The sequence below is a fragment of the Mus caroli genome, unplaced genomic scaffold (genome assembly GCF_978045245.1).
Source record: "Mus caroli unplaced genomic scaffold, Mus_caroli_1 scaffold_7, whole genome shotgun sequence".
Taxonomy (NCBI): domain Eukaryota; kingdom Metazoa; phylum Chordata; class Mammalia; order Rodentia; family Muridae; genus Mus; species Mus caroli.
The window spans coordinates 63,633,883-63,661,317 of NW_028227262.1; the positions used below are offsets into that span (position 1 = coordinate 63,633,883).

General features: G+C 37.7%; 1 protein-coding gene across 6 annotated transcripts in view; it reads right to left on the reverse strand.

The window, feature by feature from the left end:
* Window positions 1–27,435, reverse strand: part of LOC110295677 (ALMS1 centrosome and basal body associated protein) — a 108,773-nt gene that overhangs the window by 20,305 nt on the left and 61,033 nt on the right. For 5 of the 6 annotated variants that reach the window (XR_015047609.1, XM_085840467.1, XM_085840466.1 and 2 more), the window contains 4 exons: window positions 20,074–20,229; window positions 14,759–14,893; window positions 12,608–12,697; window positions 6,935–8,088 (listed from right to left, as the gene is read on the reverse strand). Coding sequence is in view for 5 of the 6 variants with exons in the window: in XM_085840467.1 (XP_085696593.1) it covers window positions 6,935–8,088; window positions 12,608–12,697; window positions 14,759–14,893; window positions 20,074–20,229 (1,535 nt within the window). In the remaining variant the exon portion in view is untranslated. The remainder of the gene's footprint in view (window positions 1–6,934; window positions 8,089–12,607; window positions 12,698–14,758; window positions 14,894–20,073; window positions 20,230–27,435) is intronic. The other variant, XM_085840464.1, reaches the window with a different exon arrangement.

Below are 27,435 nucleotides of genomic sequence, written 5' to 3' on the forward strand. Positions count from 1 at the left end.
TTTCGAGACAGGGTTTCTCTGTGTAGCCTGGCTGTCCTGGAACTCACTTTGTAGACCAGGCTGGCCTCGAACTCAGAAATCCGCCTGCCTCTGCCTCCCAAGTGCTGGGATTAAAGGTGTGCACCACCACGCCTGGCGATAGAGAGCAAATCTCTTAAAAGCCTCTCTTTCTTTTGACTTGGAAGGAGTGTACACTGTGCTATACCAGAGTTTGGAACTATGGCAGACACTTAAAAGACAAATAGCATTCACTCAAAACAACAACAATAACAACACACACACACACCCCTTTAATTCAGGCAGGAATAAATACTTTAAAAAGAAATTTTGTACTCTTATATGAGATTGAGTATTGTGCAGCTTAACCATAGAATCCCATTTCCAGTTTACATGTAACCACTTCCAGTATACATGTAAAAGACTCACAGAGAACTCCCCTATCCCATGCCTCTGACACGTCCTTGAGATGCCCCACAGTAGTGGGGATATCAAACCTGAAGAGGCCACTCCCTGTAGCCAAGCAGGAACCCTATTGGAGATATATGGACACTAACCCACCCACAAAACTTATCCCAAAATTCATCCTGTCTACAAAAAATGCAGGGATGGAGCATGGAGCAGAAACTGAGGGAATGGCCAATCAATAATGGGTCCACTTAGAGACCCATTCTGTGGGCAAGCACCAAACCCTGACACTATTGCTAATACTCCTGTTATGCTTGCAGACAGAAGCCTAGCCATGGCTCCACCCAGCAGCTGACTTGGACAGATGCAGATACCCGCAGCCAAACATTGGAGGGCACTTGGGAACTCTCCTGTAAGAGCTAGAGGAAGAACTGAGGGCGTTGAAGGGGATAGCAACTCCACAGGAAGACCAACAGTCAACTAACCTGGACTCTTGAGGGCTCCCCGAGACTGAACCACCATCCAAAAAGCATACACAGGCTGGACTTAGGTACCGCACACATTTGTAGCAGGTGTGCAGCTTCGTCTTCAAGTGGATCCCCCAACAAATGGAGTTGGAGCTGTCCCTAAAGCTGCTGCTGTCAGTAAAATATGTTCCCCTAACCGTGCTGCCTTCGGGCCCCAATGGGAGAGGATGTGCCTAGCCCTGCAGAGATTTGATGTATCAGAGTTGGGGAATACCCAGGATGGGGAGGCTCTATCCTCTCAGAGGATAAAGAGGAGGACAGGCGACAGGAATGGAAAGTGAAAAAACAGACACAGAAGGACAAAGATCTGACTGCTTGTTTTATGTGCTGGCCAAATGAGCTGAGTGTTCAGCAGAGCCCAGGCAAATGTTCAGATACTCCATGGAATATTTTGCAGTGAGTAACCACCTGGGTCAGACAGATATACCTGTGACTAGATGTCAATGGATTCTGATTTTATAAACATAAAGCATGAAACAGCGGTGTGCTTTTTATACCTACTGAAATGCATGTACATGTACACATGTGCACAGACACACACACACAGACACACACACACATTTTTAAAAACCCAAGTAACTCAAAATCTGTTTCCAAAAGGTCAGTCATATGATCAAAATGAGAATGAGCACAGGGAAAATTTTTAAAAGGGAGGCCATGACTGGGAATACATTTAATTAAACCATCCTTACACTAAGGGTGTGTGTGTGTGTGTATGTTTTGTTTTTTTCTACCAAGCATAATAGTGTATACCTATAGTCCTAGAATTTGGGAGACTGAGGCTGGAGGATTATGAGCTTGAGATCAGCTTTGGGTTACACAGTGAAACACATATGTCAAATAGAGATGAAGATGATGAAGAGAAGGGAAAAACAGAAATGGTATGGACACTGGCCAGCCTTTCTCTCACCAGTTCTGAAAGGAGTCACATAACATAACTGGAGGGTCAGATGAACTTTCAGGCAGAAAATAAAAATTAAGGAGACTTGGAAATCCGCCTTCTCTGCTCACCTATCAATGTCAAGCTAAGCTTCGGTGGGAGGTGGGAAGCTGGAGAGTTGGCTCAGTGGGTAAAGGTTCGTTTTGTTTCTGCAGAGGATTGGGGTTTGACTTCCAGCTCCTGCATGGTGGCTCACAACCATATAAAACTTTAGTGCCTGGAGATCTAAAGTCCTCTTCTGACTTCCATGGGCACTAGGCAAGCTCCTGTGGTACACCTACATACATGTAGGCAAAACACTCACACACATACAATAAAAACAAACACACACACACACACAAACACACACACACACACACACAAAGTTCTATGGTTTCTTTTTAGGAAATATATCTGGGCAAAGGTATCCAAATACTTGGTGGAGGACAATCGTCCTTGCAACTAACTAATGATGTCAGGCCAGCTGGATCGCAACATGCAAAGGAATAAAGCTGTACCCATACAATCTTTTAAAAGAAGCTAAAGCTGACGTAAACTAAATAAAAAAATTATAGGCTCACTAGAAGAAAACCAAGGAGCACTTTTGTGTTCTGACTTCGGGTTGAGCCTGACCATCAGATATGACACTGAGGAGCACTTGTGCACAGAATAGGTCTTTCCTAAAGGGCTGCACTGCAAGTGAAGCCAACAGTCTGGAGAGCAAAGCAGAAAAAGGGAAGAACGAGCCCAGGCACGGCCAGGCCTTTAATCTCAGCATTCGAGAGGGCTGAGTTTCACGCCAGCTAACTGGTCTATATAGTAAGTCCCAGTGCAGCCTGAGCTACACAGATACTCTATTTCAAGAAAAATAAAGGAAGAACATATTTTCAAATCATATCCCCATTGAAAGATTTGTAATCAGGGTTTGTAGAGGATTCACACAACTTGACTAAAGGAATACTCCCAAAGCCAAGTGACATAAGTAAAATTAAGAGCCAGCCTTACTGTATTTCCTGTTTTAAAACATTTCCCTTTTATGTACAATTTAAAAAACAAACATGGGCTGGTGAGATGGCTCAGTGGGTAAGAGCACCAACTGCTCTTCCAAAGGTAATGAGTTCAAATCCCAGCAACCACATGGTGGCTCACAACCAACCATAACAAGATCTGACGCCCTCTTCTGGAGTGTCTGAAGACAGCTACAGTGTACTCACATATAATAAAATAAAATAAATAAATCAAAAACAAACAAACATATACTGTCAGGTATGGTGGCACAAGTCTATAATTCCAAGAAACAGGCAGAGAGTTTTCTTTTGAGTTCAAAGCCATATGAAATAAAATAAATAAATCTTTTTTTTCCAGTAATAACTACCAGAAAACACAAAATATAAAAACTGACTCAAGAAATAGATATCTCAGACTTATATTGAGTCAGTTTTTAAAAAAAGGCCTCCAAAGAAAAATATATGATCTGTAGCAATTAAATTCTATCAAACACATAAAGAATTAACATTAGATCACAGCATTAATCCTAATACTCATTATCAAAACACAGCGAGGCGACAAACGCATTCCACAAGGCTGGTATTATCCTGACAGCAAAAGCAGCAAAGACATCACAAAAAAAAAAAAAAAAAAAAAAAAAAAAAAAAAAAAAAACACTATACGTTACAAGAATATGGATAGAAAAAGTCTTCTTCAAAGTCTAGCAAACTCAATCCTATGGCACTTGAAAAGTACTGCGTAACACAGCAAAATGGGAAAGACAGGAGGAATGCAAATTTAGCTCAACATGTGATTATCAACGAATACATAACACATCAATAGAAAATGGGAAGAACAGGAAGTTGATGATCATTTCAATAGATGCCAAATTTGACTAATATCAAAATCTTTTTATAGTAAAAATAAAATCCAAACTAGCAAAAGGAAACTTCCTCAATATAACAAAAGTCACAAGAGAAAACCCTACAGTAACATATTCTCAACTCTGAAAGTATTCCTCCTGAGAACATGCACAAGGGTAGCTTTTTTTTTTTTTTTTTTATATAAACCATTCAACACTCTACTACAAGTTCTCTGTAAATCAGCTGGGAAAATCAGAATCTTCTAAACTGAAAAGGAGAAGAAAGACTGTCTCTATTTGCAGATGACAGGAAAGTCTATATGTTCTACAAGAAAATTAAAGAGTTAACAAATCAATTCAGTAATGTTGTAAGGTACAAAATCAACATGTAAACATTAGCTATGTATCTCTACACCAAAAAATAATCCAAAAGTGAAGTTAAATTTTTATACTTACAAAAGCATTAAAACGAATAAGATATTTACAAGTCCTCTAAAGGGACTCTGAGTGGTCAAAACAATCTTGAAAACAAGGCGGTTCTTGCTATCAAAACTTACGATGAAAATAACTGAATCCAAACTGTGGTGGTGGCATAATAAGGAAAACAAACCAATGAGAGAGAACTGAGTGCCCCAATGTAGACACACATACACACACAATCAAGATTTCTAATGACAGTGCCAAGAAACAAATGGAGAAAACAGTCTAAACAAATGATCTTGCCAGAACTATACACAAACATGCCGAAGAATGAAAGTACACCTTTTCTGTATACCATGAATAGACTGAATTCCTAAATATAAAAGCTAGATTAAACAGACAAGAATCTTATGACATTAGATCTGGCAACAATTTCCTGGTTATGATCCCCCCAAAACGGGTAACAAAAAGTAATGCTGAACCATTAAATCTGCTATATGTCAAAAGACACAATCAACAAAGTGACTGTGTGAGAGGTGGCCTACAGAGTGGCAAGATATATTTTCAGATTATATATACATTTAGTAAGGGACTACCATATAGAAAAGTCCAACAACTACAGAACAAAAAGGCAAGCTGCTAAATTTCTAAAGGTCAAAGGACTTAAAAACAAGTTATACAAATGGTTAAAATGCACACAGAATGTCTGGTAGTCATGTAAATAAACCACAGCGAGAAAACACCTTATACTCAATAGTATAGCTAGTAGATAACATTCAAAAATAAAACAAAAACCAAAACAACAACAAAACGATAAATAAGCAGCCACAAAAGAGCAGTGAGGCCTGCAGGAGCCCTCAGTAATCACTGCTGGCCGAAGCATAAAAGGACAGGCACTGCAGTCTTGCCAGTTGGACAGTTTCTCAGTAAGACACAATTACCACACGATTTGTTATTTCCATTCTTGGGTGTACCTCAAAGAACTGCATACGGGGATTCCAGGATCAGCCCCATTCACAATAGCTGAGGCATTGCAAGAGCCCGAGTGTCTATCATTGGATTTGTAAATAGATTTTTAAAAAGTGTGTCATATATACATAACATGAAAAACTCAAGTACTGTTTGTGCTTTGACATAGATGAGCCTTGAAAAAAATGTAAAAAGGGTAGAACTGCAGCTTAATGGTAGAACTGCCTCAAAAGGAGTTGTCCTATGTTCAATCCCTGGGGACAGGGGCGCCTGACAAGAATCATATACTATACGATTGTGTTTATATGAAATAACCAAACAGACAAGTCCCCAGAGACAGAAGCAAATTATTGACTCCCAGAGGATAGGGGGAGGGCAGAGGTTAGATGATTACTATAAGCCCCAAATGTTACGAAACTGTTTAATTGGGGTGTGTGGGGGGAACAATCTGGCCTCTGGAGCTAGGTCTCAGCTTCTGAGTACTTTTTGAGTACAGATCTGTACCATGATGCTCATCTCAAAGTATAAACTTTGCAGTATATGGTCATACATAAATCTTCAAGCAGGATCCTTTCCCCTCTTTCCAGCATTGTTTCCAGTTTTTTATTACTTAAAAAACACTATTAATTAACACACATAATCCCTGTCATTTCATATCTACCAAAATCTCAATTGTGGGAAATATTGCTTATGAGAAACTTTATCTCCTATCTCCTTCCCTCTAGTCTTGTGATCTCCATGCAGTCCTACTGACAAAATATTTTTGAGAACAAATTGCCAAAATAGGTATTTATTTATAAATTATTTCACTTACCATATATTATAAAATACAAAAATAGAAAATTTGAAAACTTGAATATAAAATCTATTTTCCCTACTTCAATGGACAGAGCATCTCCCTGGAGAGCGTTTCTCTAGATTTTACTTTGGTTTTTTTGTTGTTGTTGTTTATTTTTGAGACAGGTTTACACTAGGTAGCAGAGGCTAGCCTCAAACTTGTGGTCCTTAGTATCCTAAATGCCGAGGTACCAGGTGCACAACCACATACATGGCTGTCATTTTCTCTTGGGTAGAGCATCTGGCTTTACCAACCCTAAATGTAATGTGACCCTAATAGGCTCCGACTCTTGTGCCATGTACCATGAGGGTCTTGGAGGACTTGTGACCCTGTAATGTCTTCTTTATGAAGACAGATGAGGAAACTTCACTAGGGTATATATAACTGAAATGACTAATAATTCTGAGATTCCAAAGTGCTTTTATAATACAATGCTAAGTGATCACAACTTATCTTCTATCATATCTAACACCACACTTGGGGCTTATGTATCTAACCTCGCTGGTTCAATCTGTCTCTTAGTTCATTTAGTTATGTACTTTAAATCATGTTGTGGCTGACCCATTTTCAATGATATGATCCTAATGCTTCATTTACTTAAAAAAAAAAGATCATATTGTATTAAGTGTGAGTGTTTAAAAGCAATTCAAATACTTCTCAAAAAACAGGAGAAAATAATAAAAAAAAAACCAGACTCCCCCACCACCCCGGCCAAACAGAAGCCATGTTAAGCTCGCAGCTCGCCATGTCAGGGGCTTCCTTTTACTTCACAGTCCCTGAAAACATAAAGTGCAATGCGTGGCTGGCAGGGGTGTGTTGGTGGAAAGAATGACAACAAACAATAGCACTGGACTACACTTTCTCACTCTTTTCCAGCTGGGAAGAAACGTTAGATATAGTGAGGAAAGGGCAAATGGCTTTTTTCTTCCACCTGTTGTGAAGAGATTAACTAAAACGTCCTCAAAAAAAGGCAGTCACATTGCCAGTTGGAATTTGTAGCCGTGTACCTGGATGTGCCTCCTTCTGGTGTGCTCAGAAGTCATTTGGGGACAGGCTGTGTTCAATGCCTTCCTGTTGTGCTTGCATGGCTTCTCCAGATATCTCCTCCGTTGACTAGTGACAGTACTGTATAATTTAATTCGCCTGGGTGACAAAGACAGTCTATCATGGCCAAAAGCCTGGATCAACCGGACTGTGTCAATGGTGGATATGGAGCTGCTCCTCTCATTTAAAGGCATGTCCCTATCAGTCGGGGTCAATACATCCGAGTCCACAGGAGAATCAGTGCTGGAAAAAATGTTGGGACTATCTGTGAGAGGCTCGCTTTCCTCTGAGGGTCTAGAATCCAAGGAGGTATTGCTGACATTATTAAACCCTGGCTCTTTCCTCAGGGTGTACTTATCTAGTTTAACCTGCTCAATCTTAAACTGACTGGATTTCCCACCTTGATGAGGAGAAAACACTTTGCTTTTTCTAAAGTCCCCTGTACTCTGGCCCCTCTCTAGGCTCTTACTCCACTTCCTATGCTGCTTGCCTTTCTGTTTTTGTTGCCTCCTCCCAGTCCACCCCCTGGCTCCAGGTCCCCCTCTGCTATCATCTTGTGCACTTTCTGAGGCCCGGAGTGAGTGTGTGATGGGATTCTGAAGCAGTTTAGCCAAGCGATCAAGTCGTTCCACCAAGGAGAGCTCTTTCGTATAACAAGCACCAGATGGATTCTGCTGCTTCTGTCGCTCCTGGTACCTGTTCCAGAGTTCATTCAAACTCACGGGGCACTCAGTTGTTAGCTCTGCGGTGACCTTCTGATCCTTCTTTTGGTCATTTGCTTGTCTTTTGCCTTTTGGGTCTCTGGCCTGATTCTTGATAGTATGTATTTTCTCATGGTCTCCCAAATTCAAATTGATGCTGAGGCTCTTAATTCTGGTGTAATCCATCTTGGTCTTGTCCAACTTGTCCGAACTTGGGCCAGGGGGAGGAAGGCAGCTATGTCCTGAATGATGGTGAAAGAAATCCTTCCAAGAATGTTGCATGAAAACACTCCTTCCCAAAGATTCCTGGCAGAAGTCTTGCTCATGGGGCAGGTGCACTGGATGATGGAAGTAAAACTTGGCTGATCTGAAGACAGAGTGAGTAGTGTTCTCAAATGCAGAATGGCATTCAGATTCTGAAGAAAAAAAAGAAAAGAAGTTTTTTGAAGGAATTTAGAAATATTTTTATTCCCTTTATAAATACTGTTCTGTTTTTTCTTTAGACATAGAACAATGCTTAACAATGTCTGAGTCAAAATATAAGGATTTGGACAAACTCCAATACTGTATGACAGATCTGGGACTGGATCTCAGCTCTAAAAGTGCTTGCCTGGCATGCACAAAGTGCTGGGTTAAATTCCTAGCATGGTCTAAACTGCACTTACAATCCCAGCACTCAGAATATTGAGACAGAATGATCAGGATCCAGGTCACCCTCTGCTACACAACCAATTCAAGGCCAGCCTGAACAAATTACATGGTAGCCTATATGAAAAATGAAAAACAAGTGGTCCAAGTACTTAGAGAGTACAGAAGCCATTGGACATCTGTGAGTTCAAGGCCGGCTTAGTCTATACAGTGAGTTCTAGGACAGCCAAGAATACTTTGTCTCAAAAAAAAAAAAACAATATATATATGGATTGAACTCTACCATCATGTGACAAAGATGACCTCAAGCACAGCCCCTTTAGTTCTCTACACTATAATTAGTTAGTTGCTGAGGCTCTTGGTTCTGTTAGTAGTTAGTAGTAAATCCATCACTTATTCTATTTAGGCTACTTTCTGTATATGTTCTTTCTTTAAAAAATTGTGGGGCTGGTGAGATGGCTCAGTGGGTAAGAGCACCAGACTGCTCTTCCGAAGGTCCGGAGTTCAAATCCCAGCAACCACATGGTGGCTCACAACCATCTGTAATGAGATCTGACTCCCTCTTCTGGAGTGTCTGAAGACAGCTACAGTGTACTTACATATAAATTAATAAATCTTAAAAAAAAAAAAATGCATCCTGCTAGTAAGACAGAGATGGGTATTTCCAGCTTAAAACAAAAAACCTTGAGGTTTCATCATCAGCATCAAGTGGGTGAAGTAAAAAAAAAGTTATTTTAAATCTTCACTTTTGAGCAATCATCACTCCATATCACAGTATGTACTGTTGAATACAATCATATATTATAGTTTACTAGGCTGACTATGGTTCTCTGAACCACATTCAAATTTCATCCCTGATTGCTGGACCATTCAAAGTCATGGCATTCAAAAAACCCTTGTACTGGCTCATGCCTCTGTTCCTCTTCACAACTGAGCTGCTAAAGTAGAAAACATGTATTTCCCTGTTCTCTTTCCCAAAACATTCTCTCCAAATTCCTACTGAATTATAATAGCTCTATGTGACCAATGGCCTCTTCATAGAGCCAACTCTTATCTAGAGTATGCTCATGCACTAAATTCCCTTTCAAGACACAAATACCCGTCTTCATGGGGTTTTTTTTAATCACTTCTGTGTCAATATCTACTCTTAGATTTATATATCAAGCCATGATTTCTCTCAATCAATTCATATCTATGTATCATATGTATCACTTTGATGTAAAGTTAGTCACCTTAATTTTTAAATGTCTTTAACTGAATTCCATTCTAGCCTTTACTAAGAAAGCCATAAAAATAATTAGAACTAATAAAAGATCTCAGTAAGGTTTCAAGATAAAAATATGTGTTTATAATTTGAATTTTATGTACCTACAGTAAATAAACTGAAACTAAGCATGTCTAGCACAAACATAAACATGTAACAAAGGATACCTAGCAAATATAGCTATATGTGTGTGTTGTGGTGGTTTGAAAGGGAATGTCCCCTAAAGCCTCAGGCATATGAATATTTGGTTCTTATTGGAGGCACTGTTTAGAAGGCTTAGAAGGTGTGGCCTTGCTAGATAAAGTATATCCCTGGGGACAGGCTTCAAAGTTTCAAGGTCTTACACCATTCCCAGCTCATTCTCTACGCTTCCTATTTGCACACTTTTAAGATTCACATCTTAGTTTGCTGTTCTCGTGGCTATACCTGCCTTCCCCACCAAGTGGCCACACTTCCCTACCATGATCATGATGGCCTCCTCTCCCTGTGGAACATAGGCCCAAATAGACCCTTCTTTAAGTTGCCTTGGTCGTGTTTTATCACAACAATAGAAAAGAAACTAAAATAAAAGTGGTTTTAATTATCAGTATGACTATTCACTACATCAAACAGAAAAGCAATTTATATAATGTAATACATATATAATATACATAAGTAAACACACACACCATATGCATGTGTGTATATATACCATAAAATAAAGTTGAAAGTCCAACACATCCTAGATCAAACTTTACCATGAATCAACAGTAATCAAGACAGTTTGGTACTATCACAAGGATCAAAGCATTAAATCAACGTTAATGGCTGGGCTATTTTGCTTAGTGTATCTCCTTACAAAGTTTATCCATGTTATAGCACACTGACAATTTCCTCATGAAGAAGGCATAATGACCATTTTTAAATATAAATCACATTTTTTATTGTTGTTTTGTTTGAGGCAAGGTCTAGTTATGTACTCTATAATGACCTTGAATTGGCTATGTAGATCACTGTGGCCTCTAATTTGTAATCCTCCTGCTCTGCTTTCAGAGTGCTTGGATTACATGCATAGAGCACTCTCTGAAAGCTCTTCATTGACCAAGAATTCACTTTCTCCTTATCCATTATCTGATGGACAGCTGGATCACTCCTACCTCTTGGTTATAATAAATAACTATAATAACCATGTGTGATGTTTGAGATCTTGCTTTAAATTCTTTTGAATATATGCCCCAAAGTGGGACTGCTACATTTGTATGGTAATTGTTTACTTTTTTTTTTTTTTTTTTGAGAGAATACATTGTTCTCCAGAACAACTATACCATTTTACATTTTGCTGAGGTTTGGTCTGTAACTATGTGTTGTAATGCTTAAATTCTGTACCCAAAGGGGTAGGCCTATGAGTGAATTCTCATGTTTACAAGCCTTTGCTGTGCAAACCTTGTTACTTGATTTAAAACTATTGGTTAAATAAAATTGGCTACAGAAAATTACTGGAGGGATTAGAGGTAGGTGGGTTTTGAGTTTCCAGGTTGGGGTGGAGATGAGAGGAAGAGAAGAGAGACCACGAAGAGAGAGACAAGAAGGCACCATGAGAAGTGGTTACCATGAGCACATGGCCAGGAGAAACAGCAAATACTTGGGATACGTCACTGGGGAGGGAGCCAGGCCAGCAATTAGAAAAGATTAGGGGTGACCCCCAGTAATTGTCAAAGCCAAGTAAAATAACCATAGTCTGAGGCTCATTTATTTCCAAGCTAGTCGGGGATAAGCTTAAATTGATTGTACAACATCCTTGCCAGTGATGCATGAATTCCATATTTTTCCTAACAATTCTTTTGGTAGCTTTTCTTACATAGTGTGAACTGTTAGTTCCTTGTGGTTTTGAACTGCATTTCTCTTCAATTAGTTGAGTGCATTATGTATTTTCTTGGGTCATGTCTATTTTCTTTGGAGAACTATTTGTTTAACTCCTTGTACACTTTTAAGTCAGGTTTGTTTTTTGTTTTCAAGGCACACATGCTCCTTATAAATTCTATGTTTAACTCTCAGCAAATACTTTGGGAAGCCTTGCTTCAGTTTCATTTGTCCATGACAGCTTTTGCTGTTATGCAAAGAAGTGATTACCAAATACAGTTTCTTGAAGCTTTTCTTTTATGTCTTCTACTAGTTTTTGGATTTCAGGTCTTGTGTTTATATCTCTAATTCTTCTTGATGTAAGTTTTATGTAATGATTTAACTTTACTCTTTTAATGTGGTTATCCAGTTTTTCTATACTCTCAGTTAGAAAGTCTATCCTTTCCTCACTGCATAGCAGTTATATCCTTAGTAAACACTGGTTTTATACATTCTATATGTGAGTAGTTAATGGAAACTTTTCAGCAAACAGTGTGAGTAGAACTCTCTCTTCTACTCCTTCCTCTTACATAGAAATTCTTATTTTCTAAGCGGTAAAATTTGACAGCTGAATAATAATGGTTTATGTTTTGTATGTCCTCTTTTATCATATTAGGGCCAAAAATATATAAATTGATTTAATTTGGCTTTTTACTGTTACATATTGATGCTATCCTTGTTTCTCATTATTCTAGAGTAGCTTCAGGTATCCATGATTCAGAACTAAGACTTCCAGCAGCAGCAGCCTTGGGGTACAGTCGTCCCTCAGTGTCTGGTGGAAGTGGTTCCTGGACCTCTCACAGATTCCGACTACTTTACATGACACTTGCATACCCATGTGCATCGGTGCTTCTATACTTTAAACAGTCACTGGATTGCTTTCAACACCAGAAACAAAATAACTGCTATGTCAATAATCATTATCCTGTGCTATCTGTGGAAAGTAATGACAAAAAAGAAATCTATACATGGTCAAAAAATGATAACTTTTTCTCAAAATGTTTTCTGCAGAGAGTTGGTTGAACTGAGTATGGAGGCAGTATTGAAATGATATTCATAAGTAAAATAGAAAAGCATTTTATTTTTGTCAGAATGAACCAGAAACACAAACACTCAGGCACACATACTAACATATACTGCATTACCTATCTCTAAGGATCCTTCCTTCTGTTTAATGGATTTAGTGTCTGGCAGATTTTCAGTTTTTCTGTCTTGTACAGTGATATCACTGGGACCTAAGAGAATAAAATGAATGCAGTAAATACATAAAAAAGTTACCCCCCCAAAAAAAAAACCCTCTAACAAACAATAAATATTAAAAGCCAGAGGGGATAAAGGCCAAGTAGTAAATAAAGGCAGATCCACATTAGAATTACACCAGACTTCTCATCAGAGACCTTAAAAGCATCGAGAGCCTGGCAGATATCTTAGAGTCTCTAAAAGATCACAGATGTGAGCCAAGATTTCTATACCCAGCAAACTTTCAATTACCATAAAGAAAAAAAGATATTCCATGAAAAACCTTTAAAGAATTCTTTCCACTAATCCAACCCTAGAGAGGATACTAGAAGGAAAACTTCAACACAAGGAGAGTAACCACACCCAAGAAAACACAGAAATAGATAACTCCATACCAGCAAAACTAAAATAAGAGAAACATACATACACACCAACATCATCAAAATAACAGAAACTAACAATCATTGGTCATTAATTAATATCTCTCAACATCAATAGATTCAATTCACCAATAAAAACACACAGGCTAACAGACTGGATGTGTAAACAGGATCCATAATTCTGCAGCACACAAGAAACACCACAGCAGCAAAGACAGAGATTACCTCAGAGTATAGGGCTGGAAAAAGATTTTTCCAAGCAAATGGACTCAAGAAACAAGCTGGAATAGCCATTCTAATATCTAATAAAATAGACTTTCAATCAAAAGTAACCAAGAGATATGAAAGGACATGTCATACTCGAAGGAAAAAAAATTCCCCAATATGAACATCTATGCCCCAATTCATAAAAAAAATTATTAAAGCTTAAATCAAAAATCAAACCCCACACATTAATAGTGAGAGACTTCAACACCCCACTCTCACCAATGGATAAGTCATCAAGATAGAAGCTAAGCTGAGAAATAATGAAACAGATTATGAATCAAATGGACCTAACAGATATCTACAGAACACTTCATCCAAACACAATATGCCTTCTCAGCACCGCATGGAACCTATGAGACACAATGAAAGCAGTGCTAAGAGGAAAGCTCAGAGCACTAAGTGCCTCCATAAAGAAATTGGACGAATCTCATCCTAGCAACTTAAGAGCATATCTGAAAGCTCTACAACAAAAAGGCAAACACACCACACCCCAGAGTAGTTGATGGCAGGAAACAATAAAACTCAGAGCTGAAATCAATAAACTAGAAACAAAGGGAACAACACAAAGAATCAATGAAACCAGGAGCTAGTTCTTTGAAGAAAAAAAAAAAATCATTAAGATAGATAAACCCTTAGTCAAACTAAAAGGCAGAGAGACATTATCCAAATCAACAAAACCAGAAATGAAAGGGGGGGAGGGGTTATAACAGCAGAAAATCCAAAGAATCATTAGCTCTTACTTCAAAAGCCTGTTCTCCACAAAATTGGAAAATATAAAAAAGTGGATGATTTTCTTGATAGATACCACTTACCAAAGTAAAATCAAGATCAGATAAACAATTTAAATAGCCCATTAACCCGTAAGGAAATATAAGCAGTCATTAAAAGTCTCCCAGCCAAAAAAAAAAAAAAAGGCCCAGAGCCAGACAGTTTCAAAGCTAATTCCACAAAATAAAAACACTGCCAAACTCATTCTATGAGAACAGTCACCTTGATGCCTAAACCACATAAAGACTCAACAAAGAAAATTTCAGACCAATTTCCCTTATAAACATTGATGTAAAAATACTCAATAAAATACTCAAAATCTGAACCCAAGAACACAAAGACAGCAGCATCCACCATGGTCAAGTAGGCGTCATCCCAGGATGCTGGGAGGTTCAATACACAAATCCCATCAACGTAATCCAACAGAGAAACAAACTGCAGGAAAAAACCACACACATGCTCATCTTATTAGATGCTGAAAGCCTTTGATAAAATCATGTTAAAAGTCTTGGTGAGATCAGTGATACAAGACATATATCTAAACACAATAAAAGCAACATACAGCAAGCCAATAGCCAACATCAAATTAACGTTTTCAGGAGAACAGAGGATAACAGGGCCTAAACTATCTGGTTCCGCTACCTGCAAGGTCCTTCTCCAGGGATGACATTTCTTCAGGTCCTGCCATCTTGATCACAACTCCTCTACTGATGACCTCTTCTTGGTTTTCGTCCAAGACATTCTCATCCCAAGTTATAGGCATTTGAACTGGGGCCACTGAAAAGAGAACCATCGATCCCAGAGAGAAGTTGATAGTAAATAAATGGCAAGCAGCCCTCCTATCCATCCACCCCTCCCAAACACACAGCCACCCCCAAACCCTTTATAAATGAGAGAAAAAAAGAGCTCTTAGACTCTGTTTTGGGAAACTCTAATATGAACCAGAAAGCTTGCCACATCTTTCTGGACGACACCAGTTTAAATAAACACTTTAAAATATACCAATAGTCTGATGCAACCACAAAAATATGAAACAAATTATGTTTTTCAAAGTAAAAATATAGATTTAAACAACTCCTAGAAACTCTTTGGCCTTTTTAAAGCTTTAATTAATTGCAGGGCTAATTAATATACCATATAGTCAACAAAAATACTTATACCATCTAGATTTTACATACAGCCTTCTCTTAATCTTATGTACTTATAACTTTTAAACCTAATATTTTATGTTGTCTTTTTCCCTCCCTGGTCACTGTGTTTCTCAAAGAAACCAGAACGTTAACAGACAATGAAACATACAACAAAGAATCAACCTTGGCTTTATTTACTCATCAGTTTCTTTTTTTGTCCTTATCGCTATTAATTCAATCCTAAATTTCTTCTCCTAACTTTCTAACATTTTTCATATTAGGACCTTAACAAGGTATTGACAACTTGGCTTAAAAATGAAACAATATATAGTAGCAGCCTTTGTACTGGACTTTCTCTCAATTTCTTTAGCACATTGCATTAATATTTAAAAATACTACTAATAATAATCTATACTAATAATTTATAATCTTAACTTAAATATCTATTATATAAAATATGCAACACTGAATATACCTTTAAGAATATGCCTTCTCACTATATTTGATTGCGATTTGGACATATTAATATGTACATTTAATATATGCAATATTCTTGTCTTCATCCATCAATTCATCAACTGATCAACATATGACTTTTTCTGTGTATTTTTTTACACTGAAAAGCAGCAGTGTGAGCATTCCTGTAACATTTCACATTGATTTTACAAGCTGAAAATATCTTTTTTAAAATCTGTCATGTCTTTTAATACTTTATATCTTTTATATGTCAAGATTTTCATGTTAATAACTTTATCCCCTTGGATCTATATTTCATGTGACTTGCTTAAGAAATTCTGAACTGGGGACTGAAGATGTAGCTCAGTTGGTAGAGTGCTTGCCTAGTACCACGTAAAAGGGAATTCTAGGGAATGGTGGCACATGCCTGTGATGCCTGCTGAAGGGGGTGGAGCTGGAGGCAAGAGTATCACAAGGTGGGGAGTTATGCTTTAGCTGCACTGCAAGTTCAAAATCAGCCAAGGATATATGAAACCTTGTCTCAATGAATGGATGAAATTCTCAATTACCCCAGAGTCTTAAAGGTATATAAACTCTAAAATTTTTCTCTTTTTATTGCATGTCGCTGCCATACATTTCTGTTCAGTGTGCAGACAGGATTGACCTGATTTTTCTATCAATTTTCTAAGTACTCCTGCTGTCCATCCTCAAGCTTCACGGACTGGCACACCATCTCGCTTCAGTTTCCATATTCATAAACCTGTTTCTGGGTCACACTCTGCTAAACTTTTTCAGGTTTAGAAAGAATTTTATCTTTTGAGATTATAATATAATTACAACATTTTCCCCTCACCAAACCCTCCTTGGTGGGTAGGTGTGTGTGTGTGTGTGTGTCTATTCCTAAATATATAAATATAACCTGCTCATTCTTCTGTTACTTGTATGTATATGTTTTCAGGGCTGAGCACTTAAGTGTTGATAACCAGTTGCTGTGCTCTTCCCTGGGGAAGACTGTTTCTCCAGCTTTCAACACTCCTTGGTTGCCTATAGTTCTTTGTCTAAGGTTGAGGCCTTATAAGCTTTCCTTCCATGCTAATGTCTATTTTTATTCTCTTTACTATACCCATAGGTAAGTATAGTTTTCATTTCGCATAAAGAAAACTCTTTACAACAGGGACCATTACAGAAAAACACAAATGAACAGAATGCAGAGTTGTTGTAGCACAGTCCCAACTGATCCATCTATAATTCAGTTCCTGCACCTGAGGCTCAAGGATCACTGCAGAAGAGGATAGAGTCAGAGGATAAGGAAGTTTGCTGTGAGATTCTATCTCCTAGAAATGTCAGACACTTCATCCTTAAAGTCTTACCAACATGGCTGCCTCCTACACTTCTGTTTAATCTTTTACAAATAATATTTAACAAACGACATAGTTTTGATGACCAATAGAGCAGGTTCTCTTATGAATTCAGAGATTACTTTAATGACAAATGACAAGTTAATTATTACTATTATATAATTCTCTAATTATGCAGGGCTTAATAAATTTCAGTGTAATTTAAGAATTTTCTCTATGGTAGCCTTGCATGTACTTTAGGCTCATTTCTTTTTTTTTAATATTTTTATTAGGTATTTTCCTCATTTACATTTCCAATGCTATCCCAAAAGTCCCCCATACCCTCCCCCCCACTCCCCTACCCATCCACTCCCACTTTTTGGCCCTGGCGTTCCCCTGTACTGGGGCATATAAAGTTTGCAAGTCCAATGGGCCTCTCTTTCCAGTGATGGCCGACTAGGCCATCTTTTGATACTTATGCAGCTAGAGTCAAGAGCTCCGGGGTACTGGTTAGTTCATAATGTTGTTCCACCTATAGGGTAGGCTCATTTCTAACAACCTTATTATTTGCGTATCTTTTTAAAAAGATTTTACTGTCCTAGAAAATATTTGCATAGAAATGCAGGAATTATCACTAATTATCAGACAATATGTGCATAGCCTTCCCCAGGTCAACAAATAAAATATGAGCTGTTCAGTGGTGGCACAGGCCTTTAATCCCAGCACTTGGGAGGTAGAGGCAGGCGGATTTCTGAGTTCAAGGCCAGACTGGTCTACAGAGTGAGTTCCAGGACAGCCAGGGCTGTACAGAGAAACCCTGTCTCAAAAAAACAAGAAAAGAAATAAAATAGAAGCCTACAGAGTCGTTATTCTTCCTAATTTTTTCGACACTTATAAAAATTTTAAGACTTATACAATCTGGGGACTGAGAGATGGCTCTGAGGTTAAGAGCACTGTCTTCTCTTCCAGAGGTCCTAAGTTCAATTCTCAGCAACCATATGGTGACTCATAAGATGAGATCTGGTGCCCCCTTTTGGCATGCAGGCATACATGCAGGGAGAACCCTGTATATATAATAAATAAATAAATCTTAAAAAAAAAAAAAGATTTATACAATCTGAAGAGGAAACCAGAGTATATAACAGCCAATTTTAAATAGAACAAATTCATCAGAGATGTCTGAACTTTGTATAAATGGATAATACAACATATGAGATTTCCTTCCTTCACTCACACTGTATTTGTAAAGTTTATTACGTATTGTTACATATATTTACCCTTTTCTCTGTGCCAGTAAGATTTCAACAGTACTACAAGTTATCTATTCTACTAAACAAACATTGGCCATTCAGGTGGTTTCTAGATTGGAACTATTACAAATAGGGCTTGAAGAATTTGTGTGGGGCTAAAGGTATAGCTCAGTGATAGAGTGTATGTGTACCTTTAATTGAAGCGCTAGATTCAGAACTCAGCAACACAGAGAGTCAGGATACTAATTTATACTCTCAAGAGCAGTGAATGACATCTTAGTCTGCACTCGTAACATCATAGCACTTTTCACTTCAGACATTCTAATGAGTATAGAAAACTACTGCTATCTTAATTTGTATTCCCAGATTGTCAACAGTGAAAATTTATATACAATGATTTGGTATTACATAATCTTTTTTATAGAATAATTATCCAGTTCATTTTGCCCAATTTCTATTGAGTTGAGTGTCTTCTTCACATGGTTTCTTTTTTACATGTATATCTTGTATAGAATGCATAATTTTCACTTCCACTCTGTGATTTGCTTTTATTTACTGTTCAGAGTTTATGGAATTTTTTACTTTAACATACCTTATTTAACAATAGATCTCTATATGGCTGCTGGTTTTACTCTTTTTTTTGTTTTAGGAGAAAAATCCAGCTTAATAAAGTTTTTCCTTTTCTAAGATTAAGAAGACACACTCTCCATTTTCTTATAGAAGATCTAGCTGTCTGTTCATCTAGTTACCTATTAACCTATGCTTCTATGGTTTGGTCTGGATTTTTGGGTGGGTTTTTTTTTTGGAACAATGTATTCCTAGAAATACGGGTTTTCCTGCAATTTTAAATATATTGCACTTTTAGAAAATGACTGTCCTCAATCTAGAGGAAAAAATGCTGAAAACTCAGCACTTTGAGCAGACAGATTTGGTGTCTGAATGAAGCAGGTGGGATCTGAGACAGATGGGGAGTGAAGCAAACATGAGAATGGAGATCCTGTATGTAGGAAACAGCCAGGGCCCCACTGAAGGTGACTACTGTCATAGAGGAAGGGGCACCAAAAGTAACCAGACATTCAGATTTTTTTCCCAACAAGCCCCAAACTGAATTTTCACAAGTTGGTACCAAAAAAATAAAATATAATAAAATTTCAAACATCACGTGGACTCTTAACTTCTTGTCACATTCTGCCTAAAATTGCACTTTGCAACCTCTGACAGAGATAAATCCATAAGAATTGTAATCAAGATTATCTGATAATTTGTGTTCAAAATAAGCTTGACTTAGTATTGCCTTTCAACAGCTAAAATACATTTTATTTATGTTGAAAATGAAGTTTACAGTTTTCCAACCTCTCTGAAGTACTTTAAATATTCTAAAATTTTACTTTCCTGTGTTACTTAATGTAGTGGTAAGGAGAAGGTTTGCCTATCAGATGTGACACGCATAACATATCAATTTCTCTTGTCAGTATGTGTATGTGTGTGTGTGTGTATATATATATATATATATGTATATATATATATATATACACACACACACTCACACACGAATGTTGAAATACACTTAAAGTTTAATTCTTTAGGATCTTTGTCAGGTAAATTATTCCTTTCAGTTTTTGACTTTTTTTTTTTAATTTCTCTTTTCATTTTTTTGGTTGTAGGGATTAAACTCGGGGCCTCGTTTTCTGACAAACCAGAATATGGATAAATACAACACTATTCTCACTTCAAATGCAAAGGTTCAAGAAACAAATTTGAAAACACGAAAGGTCACTCATTACCTGCATTACCTTTCTGAGAGGGGTTTCTCCCCTTTGTTGCAGCCCTCTTGCTATAAATCCCTTCTTTGTGCTTAATGTTTACAGTGTTGGAGAGGTCATCATCTCTTGTGCCTAGCATTTGAGGTGGAAAGTCTGGGGCAATAGCATCATTGGAGCCTGTGTAAAAATGAGAAAGCATTACAATTAACACTAAAATAGGCTTGAACTATTTTAGTTAAGAAAGACTTTTTCTTCCCTTAGACCACGTCCATGGAAAGAACACCATGACAAGAAATGTTCCAGGCCAATTAGAAGGCATAAATCAAACTGAAAATCAGAGTCAGTAGAATAAATGGTAAAATTACCAGGCAAGGAAGCAAATGTAAGACATGACACAAAAAGTGGAACAGTGATAGTTCAGGGGACAACTGCTAGTCAGGAAAGCTACTAAAAGGGAAAAGGATTGAGGGATGTCTTCTGGTATGACCTTGAAGGCAAAAAGGCATGTCAGATGGCACTATACAAACACACCCAAGGCATATATAGAAATAACACACACTGTAGTCAGGCTAGACAACAGACTACATTAATAAGAATATTTAAACATAACAGCAACATATGAAATCCTAATCTAATACCATAAATTTTACTGTATATGGAATGTAACATCAGTGAAGATTATTTTTTAATCATAAAGTAATTAATAAGCTTTGACTTAGGAAGATTTGTGCAATATTATAAAACACTGAAGAGAGCTAGTCATGTAACTCAGAGAAAAGAGCATGCATATATATATATATCCTGTATGAGGCCCCAAGTTCAATCCCCAGAACCAAAAGAGAAATTAGAAAAAGACAAAAACTGAAAGGAATAATTTACCTTACAAAGATCCAAAAGAATTAAACTTGTGTATTTCAACACTCGTATATATACTGACAAGAGAAACTGATATGTTATGCATGTCACATCCTGATAGGCAAAACACATTTCTGGACATATAAAGGCTTATAATAACTACAGCTTATAGTAACTATAGAATTCTATCAAACAGTTTGTCTTTCTACTCCAGGATCCCACACCTTGTATATTTATTATTGTGTAATTAATATATTTGTAATAGTAATAATATGCATATAACAAACACTAAGTGCTGAGAAAGTACCAGTCTCATTGGTTCAATGCAATATAAATAAGCCATAACAGGTTTTCAGAACTGCCTCCAAGTTTCCTACCAACCCTTCTGGATCAAGTCTACAGATGACATGCATCTTCTCAGTATACCTATTATTGTTTTCTAGACCTTGCCTCTTGGATCTCTGGGAAGTCCTATTATCCTTTCTTCTACCAAGTGCCCAGTTCTCCTACAGAAATAAATTATTACTCTTCCTAGATACACATGACTACCAAGGAATGGCTCAAAAGAGGAAATGCTTAAACCAGGCCTAATGGCATATGCCTTTAATTCCACCACTTGGGAGACAGAGACAGACGAGCCGCTGAGTTCGAAGCCAGCCTGGTCTACACAGTGAATTACAGGACACGCACACGCACACGCACACACACACCTTAAGCAAGCTTATTACTGGCCAAGAGTTTCCTTTCTTTTATGCTTCAAATTCTAGCAACAAAGGATAAAAGTAGCTCTTATACTATTTTAACAGAAATTAATGTCCTGTTCCTTCTTTATAATTTTAAGTTAGTATATACTGTAGCTCAATACAACTCTAATTTCTGGTCATTCTCACCAATCCTTTTACATAGCAGAGCACATGTCAGGAGCAGCAACATGAACAATCAGTCCACTACCCGTTTCCCACAAGAGTGGTAACCATGTCAGCTGGGCTGAGAACAACAGTTATTTTCTGACAGTTGCAGTGGATGAGCAAGAGAATGACTGGCAGCAGAGCTGAGAGGCTCTGGAGAAGAATGTAGACAAATGTGCACAATGGAGAACATGTACTTATTGTACAGTACCTGTGCGAAGCTGGATATGCACACAGGGATGCATGTGTGTATGTGCACATGTGTGCATGCCCTAAGTGACATGCAAGCAAACTGAATCTTTCAGGAAGCAGGATGCCAAACAGACCAGCTTTCAAAATAACAGATGTTCACCAACCAGATGAAAAGAGTGAGTCAGCCTGACTGGAGGAACAGAGTAAGTCACCTCTTTAACCCTTACAAGGAAAGTAACATGCTGACCAATCTGCTTTCCAGGTTCTGAGTCCTGGCTCTTTGTTCCAGCTTATGAAAACCAATTGTTCTGCCATGCTGAGCAGAACAATTTTTCTAAGCAATGTTGTCGGCAGTCTAATTGTGAATATTTAATAACATTCTATTCAGTCTTTGAATTATATCTGTGTTAACTATGAGCACTTTAAAATCACCCAGAAGTCAATTTGTGGTTCAGATTTCTCATCAAAGCTACTTGGGATGCTGAGTCAAGAGGGTCAAAAGTTCAAAGACTATCTACAGCTTCAAAGCCATATTAGGCAACTTGGTGAGATTCTGTCTGAAAATAAAGTTAAAACGAAAACCAAAAGCAGCAGAAGGCCTAGGGATGTAGCTCAGTGGTTCAGGAATTGAACCGAAGGCTCTCATGCATGCTTGCTAAGTATCATACTACATAGAATGGCATTTGACTGGAATGTGTCAACAGCTTTAAGATTCACCAAGTCAAAAAACAAATAATGCAGGCTGGTGAGATGGCTCAGCAGGTAAGAGCACAGACTGACTGCTCTTCCAAAGGTCCTAAGTTCAAATTCCAGCAACCATATGGTGGCTCACAACCACCCATAAAGAGATCTGATGCCCTCTGATGCTACAGTGTACGTATGTATAACAATAAATAAAGCCTTGGGCCGGAGCAAGCAGGGACTGAGCTAAGTGGAGTTGAGCAACCGAAGCAGAGTTGACTGGAGCGAGCAGAGGTCCCCCCCCAAATTTCAATTCTGAACAACCACATGAAGGCTCACAACCATCTGTGTACAGCTACAGTGTACTCATATACAACAAATAAATAATTAAATCTTAAGGAAAGAAAAACCAAAACAAATAATGTCTCACATATCAGAATGCTGTTGGTTGACAAAGCCCAAGGAACACTCTAAGTACATTGTGTTCATCTACCATAGTGACAGACATAGAGAATCCACCTTTTTCATCTATAAACGTGGGTTCACTGGTGACTCTGAGATCCTGCTTTTCTTTCTTTGAAGCAGAATTACTCAAACGTATGGTAAAGTCTGTGTTTATAGTTCTGGAAAACTGCCATGCTGTTTTCTACAATGGCCAAGCACTTACACTCCCACTAGCACCATCTTAGATTTCTTCATAGCCTCCATTAACACTAGTTTATTTTTAAAGGAATTAAGAGTGATTCTAACAAGTGTGCTGTGTGACCTGTTATGGCTCTGGGTCATACTTGCCTGTGATGACTGATAAAAAGCACCTCTTTGTCGGGCGTGGTGGCGCATGCCTTTAATCCCAGCACTCGGGAGGAAGAGGCAGGCAGATTTCTGAGTTCGAGGCCAACCTGGTCTACAGAGTGAGTTCCAGGACAGCCAGGGCTGCACAGAGAAACCCTGTCTCGAAAAAACCCAAAAAAATTAAATAAATAAATAAATAGAAATAAAGTACCTCTTCATGTATTTGTAAGCTAATATGGATTTAGGTTCTACAAGCACATATAAATCAAAGTTATTTGGTTTTTTGTTGTTTAAGTAGTATATTCTTCACATTTTTCTGGATATTAACTCCTTATCAGACATATATATGGTCTGGAAATATCTTATCTGTTCCGCATTGGTGAAACATGCCTTAAAACCCAGTACTAGAGGGGCAGAGGCAGAAGGATCTTAGTGAGTTTAAAGTCAGCCTAATCTACACAGTGAGCTCCAGGTCAGCCACAGTGACGTAGTAAAACTCCCTACAACAAAACACCCCCCACTCTGTGGATTACCTTTGTGTTGATGAGGTATTCTTTGGTAAACACTTTGAATTAATTTTCTATTTCTTCTTTGTTACCTAAATTTTGGGTATCATGTTAGCGTTTGAAAAGGATTAAATATATATATTTTTTAATTATCAAGCCTAGGTTTTTGTTTGTTTTTGTTAGGGAGTAGGGGTTAGGTAGGAATCAAACCTAAGGCCTCATGCCTACAGGATATGCATCTATTATTATTGAACCACAGCCAGAACTCAGACTTTAATAAAATAAAATCCCTTTGGTTGTTTCTTTCTGTTAAAGACAAAAATAAAATTAAATTGGCTTTTCTTCTTAAGTTTTTCATCCCAAAATATCTTCAATTTTGTTTTGTTTCCCCTCTGTCCCAACAATTTCCTACTGGTACACACACACACACACACACACACACACACACACACACACACACTGACATCTGTCTTGACTGTGCAGTTCACTGACCTGGTCCTCAATTGGATGAGTCTTCCAGTGAGCTTTTCAGGACTAGGTTATATTTTCCAGCTTACACACATTAGTGAAAAGGTCTTTTTTATTTTATTTTATTTTATTTTATTTTATTTTATTTTATTTTATTTCTTTGGTTTTTCGAGACAGGGTTTCTCTGTGTAGCCCTGGCTGTCCTGGAACTCACTTTGTAGACCAGGCTGGCCTCGAACTCAGAAATGCCTCTGCCTCCCAAGTGCTAGGATTAAAGGTGTGCGTCACCACGCCTGGCGAAAAAGGTCTTTTTATGGCCAAACTGTTTGATGAATATGCATTAAAGTAACAAATACTTGATTTATATTTTTTCTCCATTAAATACAGATCATTTTCAGCTCATTTATAAATTATTTTAAGAAAAAAAAAAAGATAATCTTGTCCCAGTAACTATACAATTTAAGCTTAGAAGCTGGTGAGATGGTTCCGCAGTCAAAGAGCACAGGCCAGTCTTCCAAGACCTGGGTTCAATTTCCTGAACCCATGACAGCTCATAATTGTCACTGCAGCCCCAGGGGGTCTAATGCCCTCTTATGGCATTGAAGAACGATGCACACACACGGTGTCCAAACAGTCAATAAACACTCATACACATAAAATAAAAATGTTTTAAAATCTTAAATCTTACAGATTTACAAGATGTTTAAGTTAAAATGTAGAATATGCACTTCAGTCTCTTGTTATTGATTTCTGTTGGAATTATAAATGATGTCTCAATCTACATGTAATGTTTTTGTTTTATTTGATTTGATTTGAGAGAAAAACACTTCCAATTAGACCCTGAATATTACTTCTGCTCACATCATGTTGTCTACAAAGCAATTCCTGGTTGGGAGTTAACACTGTTTCTAATGGATCTTATTTTCTTATGTTCAACTTTTGGTTTTCCTTTTCTTTTGTGCTTTTTAGACAGTTTCAAGTTGCCCACATCACCAATTCAATTTCTTTCGTGTTAATTTTAACCCTTTGTTAATATTAAAAAAAAAAAAAAGATTTTAAAATGTGAAGTCAAGGGTTGGAAAGATGGCTCAGCGGTTAAGAGCACTGGCTGCTCTTCCAAAGATCCCGAGTTCAATTCCCAGCAACCACATGGTGACTCACAACCATCCATAGTGAGATCTCATACTGTCTTCTAGGGTGTCTAAAGATAGCTACAGTGTACTTACATTTAATAAAGAAATAAATCTTTAGGCCGGAGCGAGCGGGATTGGAGAGAGTGGGGCTGGAAACAGAAGAAAAGTGTCTGAAGCCAGCTGCAGTGTGCTTAGATATAATAAATAAGTAAATCTTAAAAAAAAAGTGAAGTCAAATGTTACATTTTCAGGAAGTTTTCCTTTTATTTATTCCTACTCCCCCTCTTAAAAAGTTGAAACACTGTCTGGAAAGACGCCCCAGAGGTTCTGAGCGCTTGTTGCTCTTGCTGAGGAACTGGGATTCATTGCCAGTACCCACAACCATGCCTAGGTCCAGTTCCAGGGGATTAAACCCCCTCTTCTGGCCTTCGCAGGCACCAAGCACGCATGTGCTAGTGTATACACACACACACACACACACACACACACACACACATGCACGATGGCAAAACACTCATATATAGTTTTGGTTTTGGTGTTTTGTTTTGTTCTGTCTGCCTCCTCCTCCCGTGTGCCACCACCCAGAACTCATACACATAAAGCAAATAAATAAAAACTGCCAGGCATGATGGCACATGCCTTAAATTCCAGTGCTCTGGAGGCACAGGCAGGCAGATCTGAGTTCAAGGCCAGCCAGGGCTACAGAGGAACCTTCTCTCAAAAACAAAAACAGTTTAATAGATATATTATTCACATAACATAAAGGCTACCAATGTAAATGTGTGCATGATTTAGCAGTATGTAATGGATTCACAATCAACACTAGTAACCAACTCTGTAATTCTCACCACACAGCCTTATTTCACACATTTTGCTCACATCAACTCATAGATTACATGACTGTGAATAGCTCAGACTATTTATTGCTCAGTTCTCCCATTATGTTAGTTTTTTTTTTAAACTTTCGTTTTCTCTATGTTGTTACATATATGTTATTCCTTGATGGATTTTGGATCCTTTTTTAAGTATAAAATGTCATTGTCTTTTAGAAATAGCTTTCATTAAAGTCCACTTCATTTAATATTACTACAGCTAAACTCCATGGCATAATTTTTTCCATCTTCTTTTTGTCCTATTTGTTTCTGAATTTAACATGAGAATTCTGTAAATTAGACTATAGTCAGATCATGTCTTAACTACTCTGCTGATATCTGTCTTATATTTTAATGCACTAATATTTGATTACAGATAATGTAAAACTTAAGTCCATTTTATTCCTGTTTAATAAATCTGAATGTGTAGGTTTTTTTTCTCAATTTCTCTCCTGTGAAATTTTTCTGTTCAAAAAAGGATATTTGCTACTATGGCCTTTAAATACTGAATTTTTTTTTACTATGCATTTTTTAGTTTTTTTCATAAAATTGTCTTGTCTTGGGAATTACCATTTGTACTTTAATTTACAACAGTGTATTTGGGTAAATGCCAAGAGTTATTAAAAACAAACAAAAAACAACAACAACAACAACAAAAACATCTCCTGTGTAAACTTTCTCTTTGTTTTAGAGACTAGTTTTGCTGGATATTGAATCTTGGTGGAGGTGCAGTTTCCCTGTTTGGTTTTTATTGGGTTTATTGCCTAATCCTTCATCTCTTCTTCCCTCTTTCTCCCCTCTCTGCTCCCCATTTCTGTCAACTCTTTGAGGATCTCATTCCAGAGTTACTTCTTTCTGAATGCTCTCGAGCCTCTCTCTGACCTGGGTTTGGACAGTTTGATTCACACATATCTAAATGCTGTCCTGTGGTTTTCCTACTTGGAGCTCTAAGTTTTTCAGTTCTCATCAAATTTAA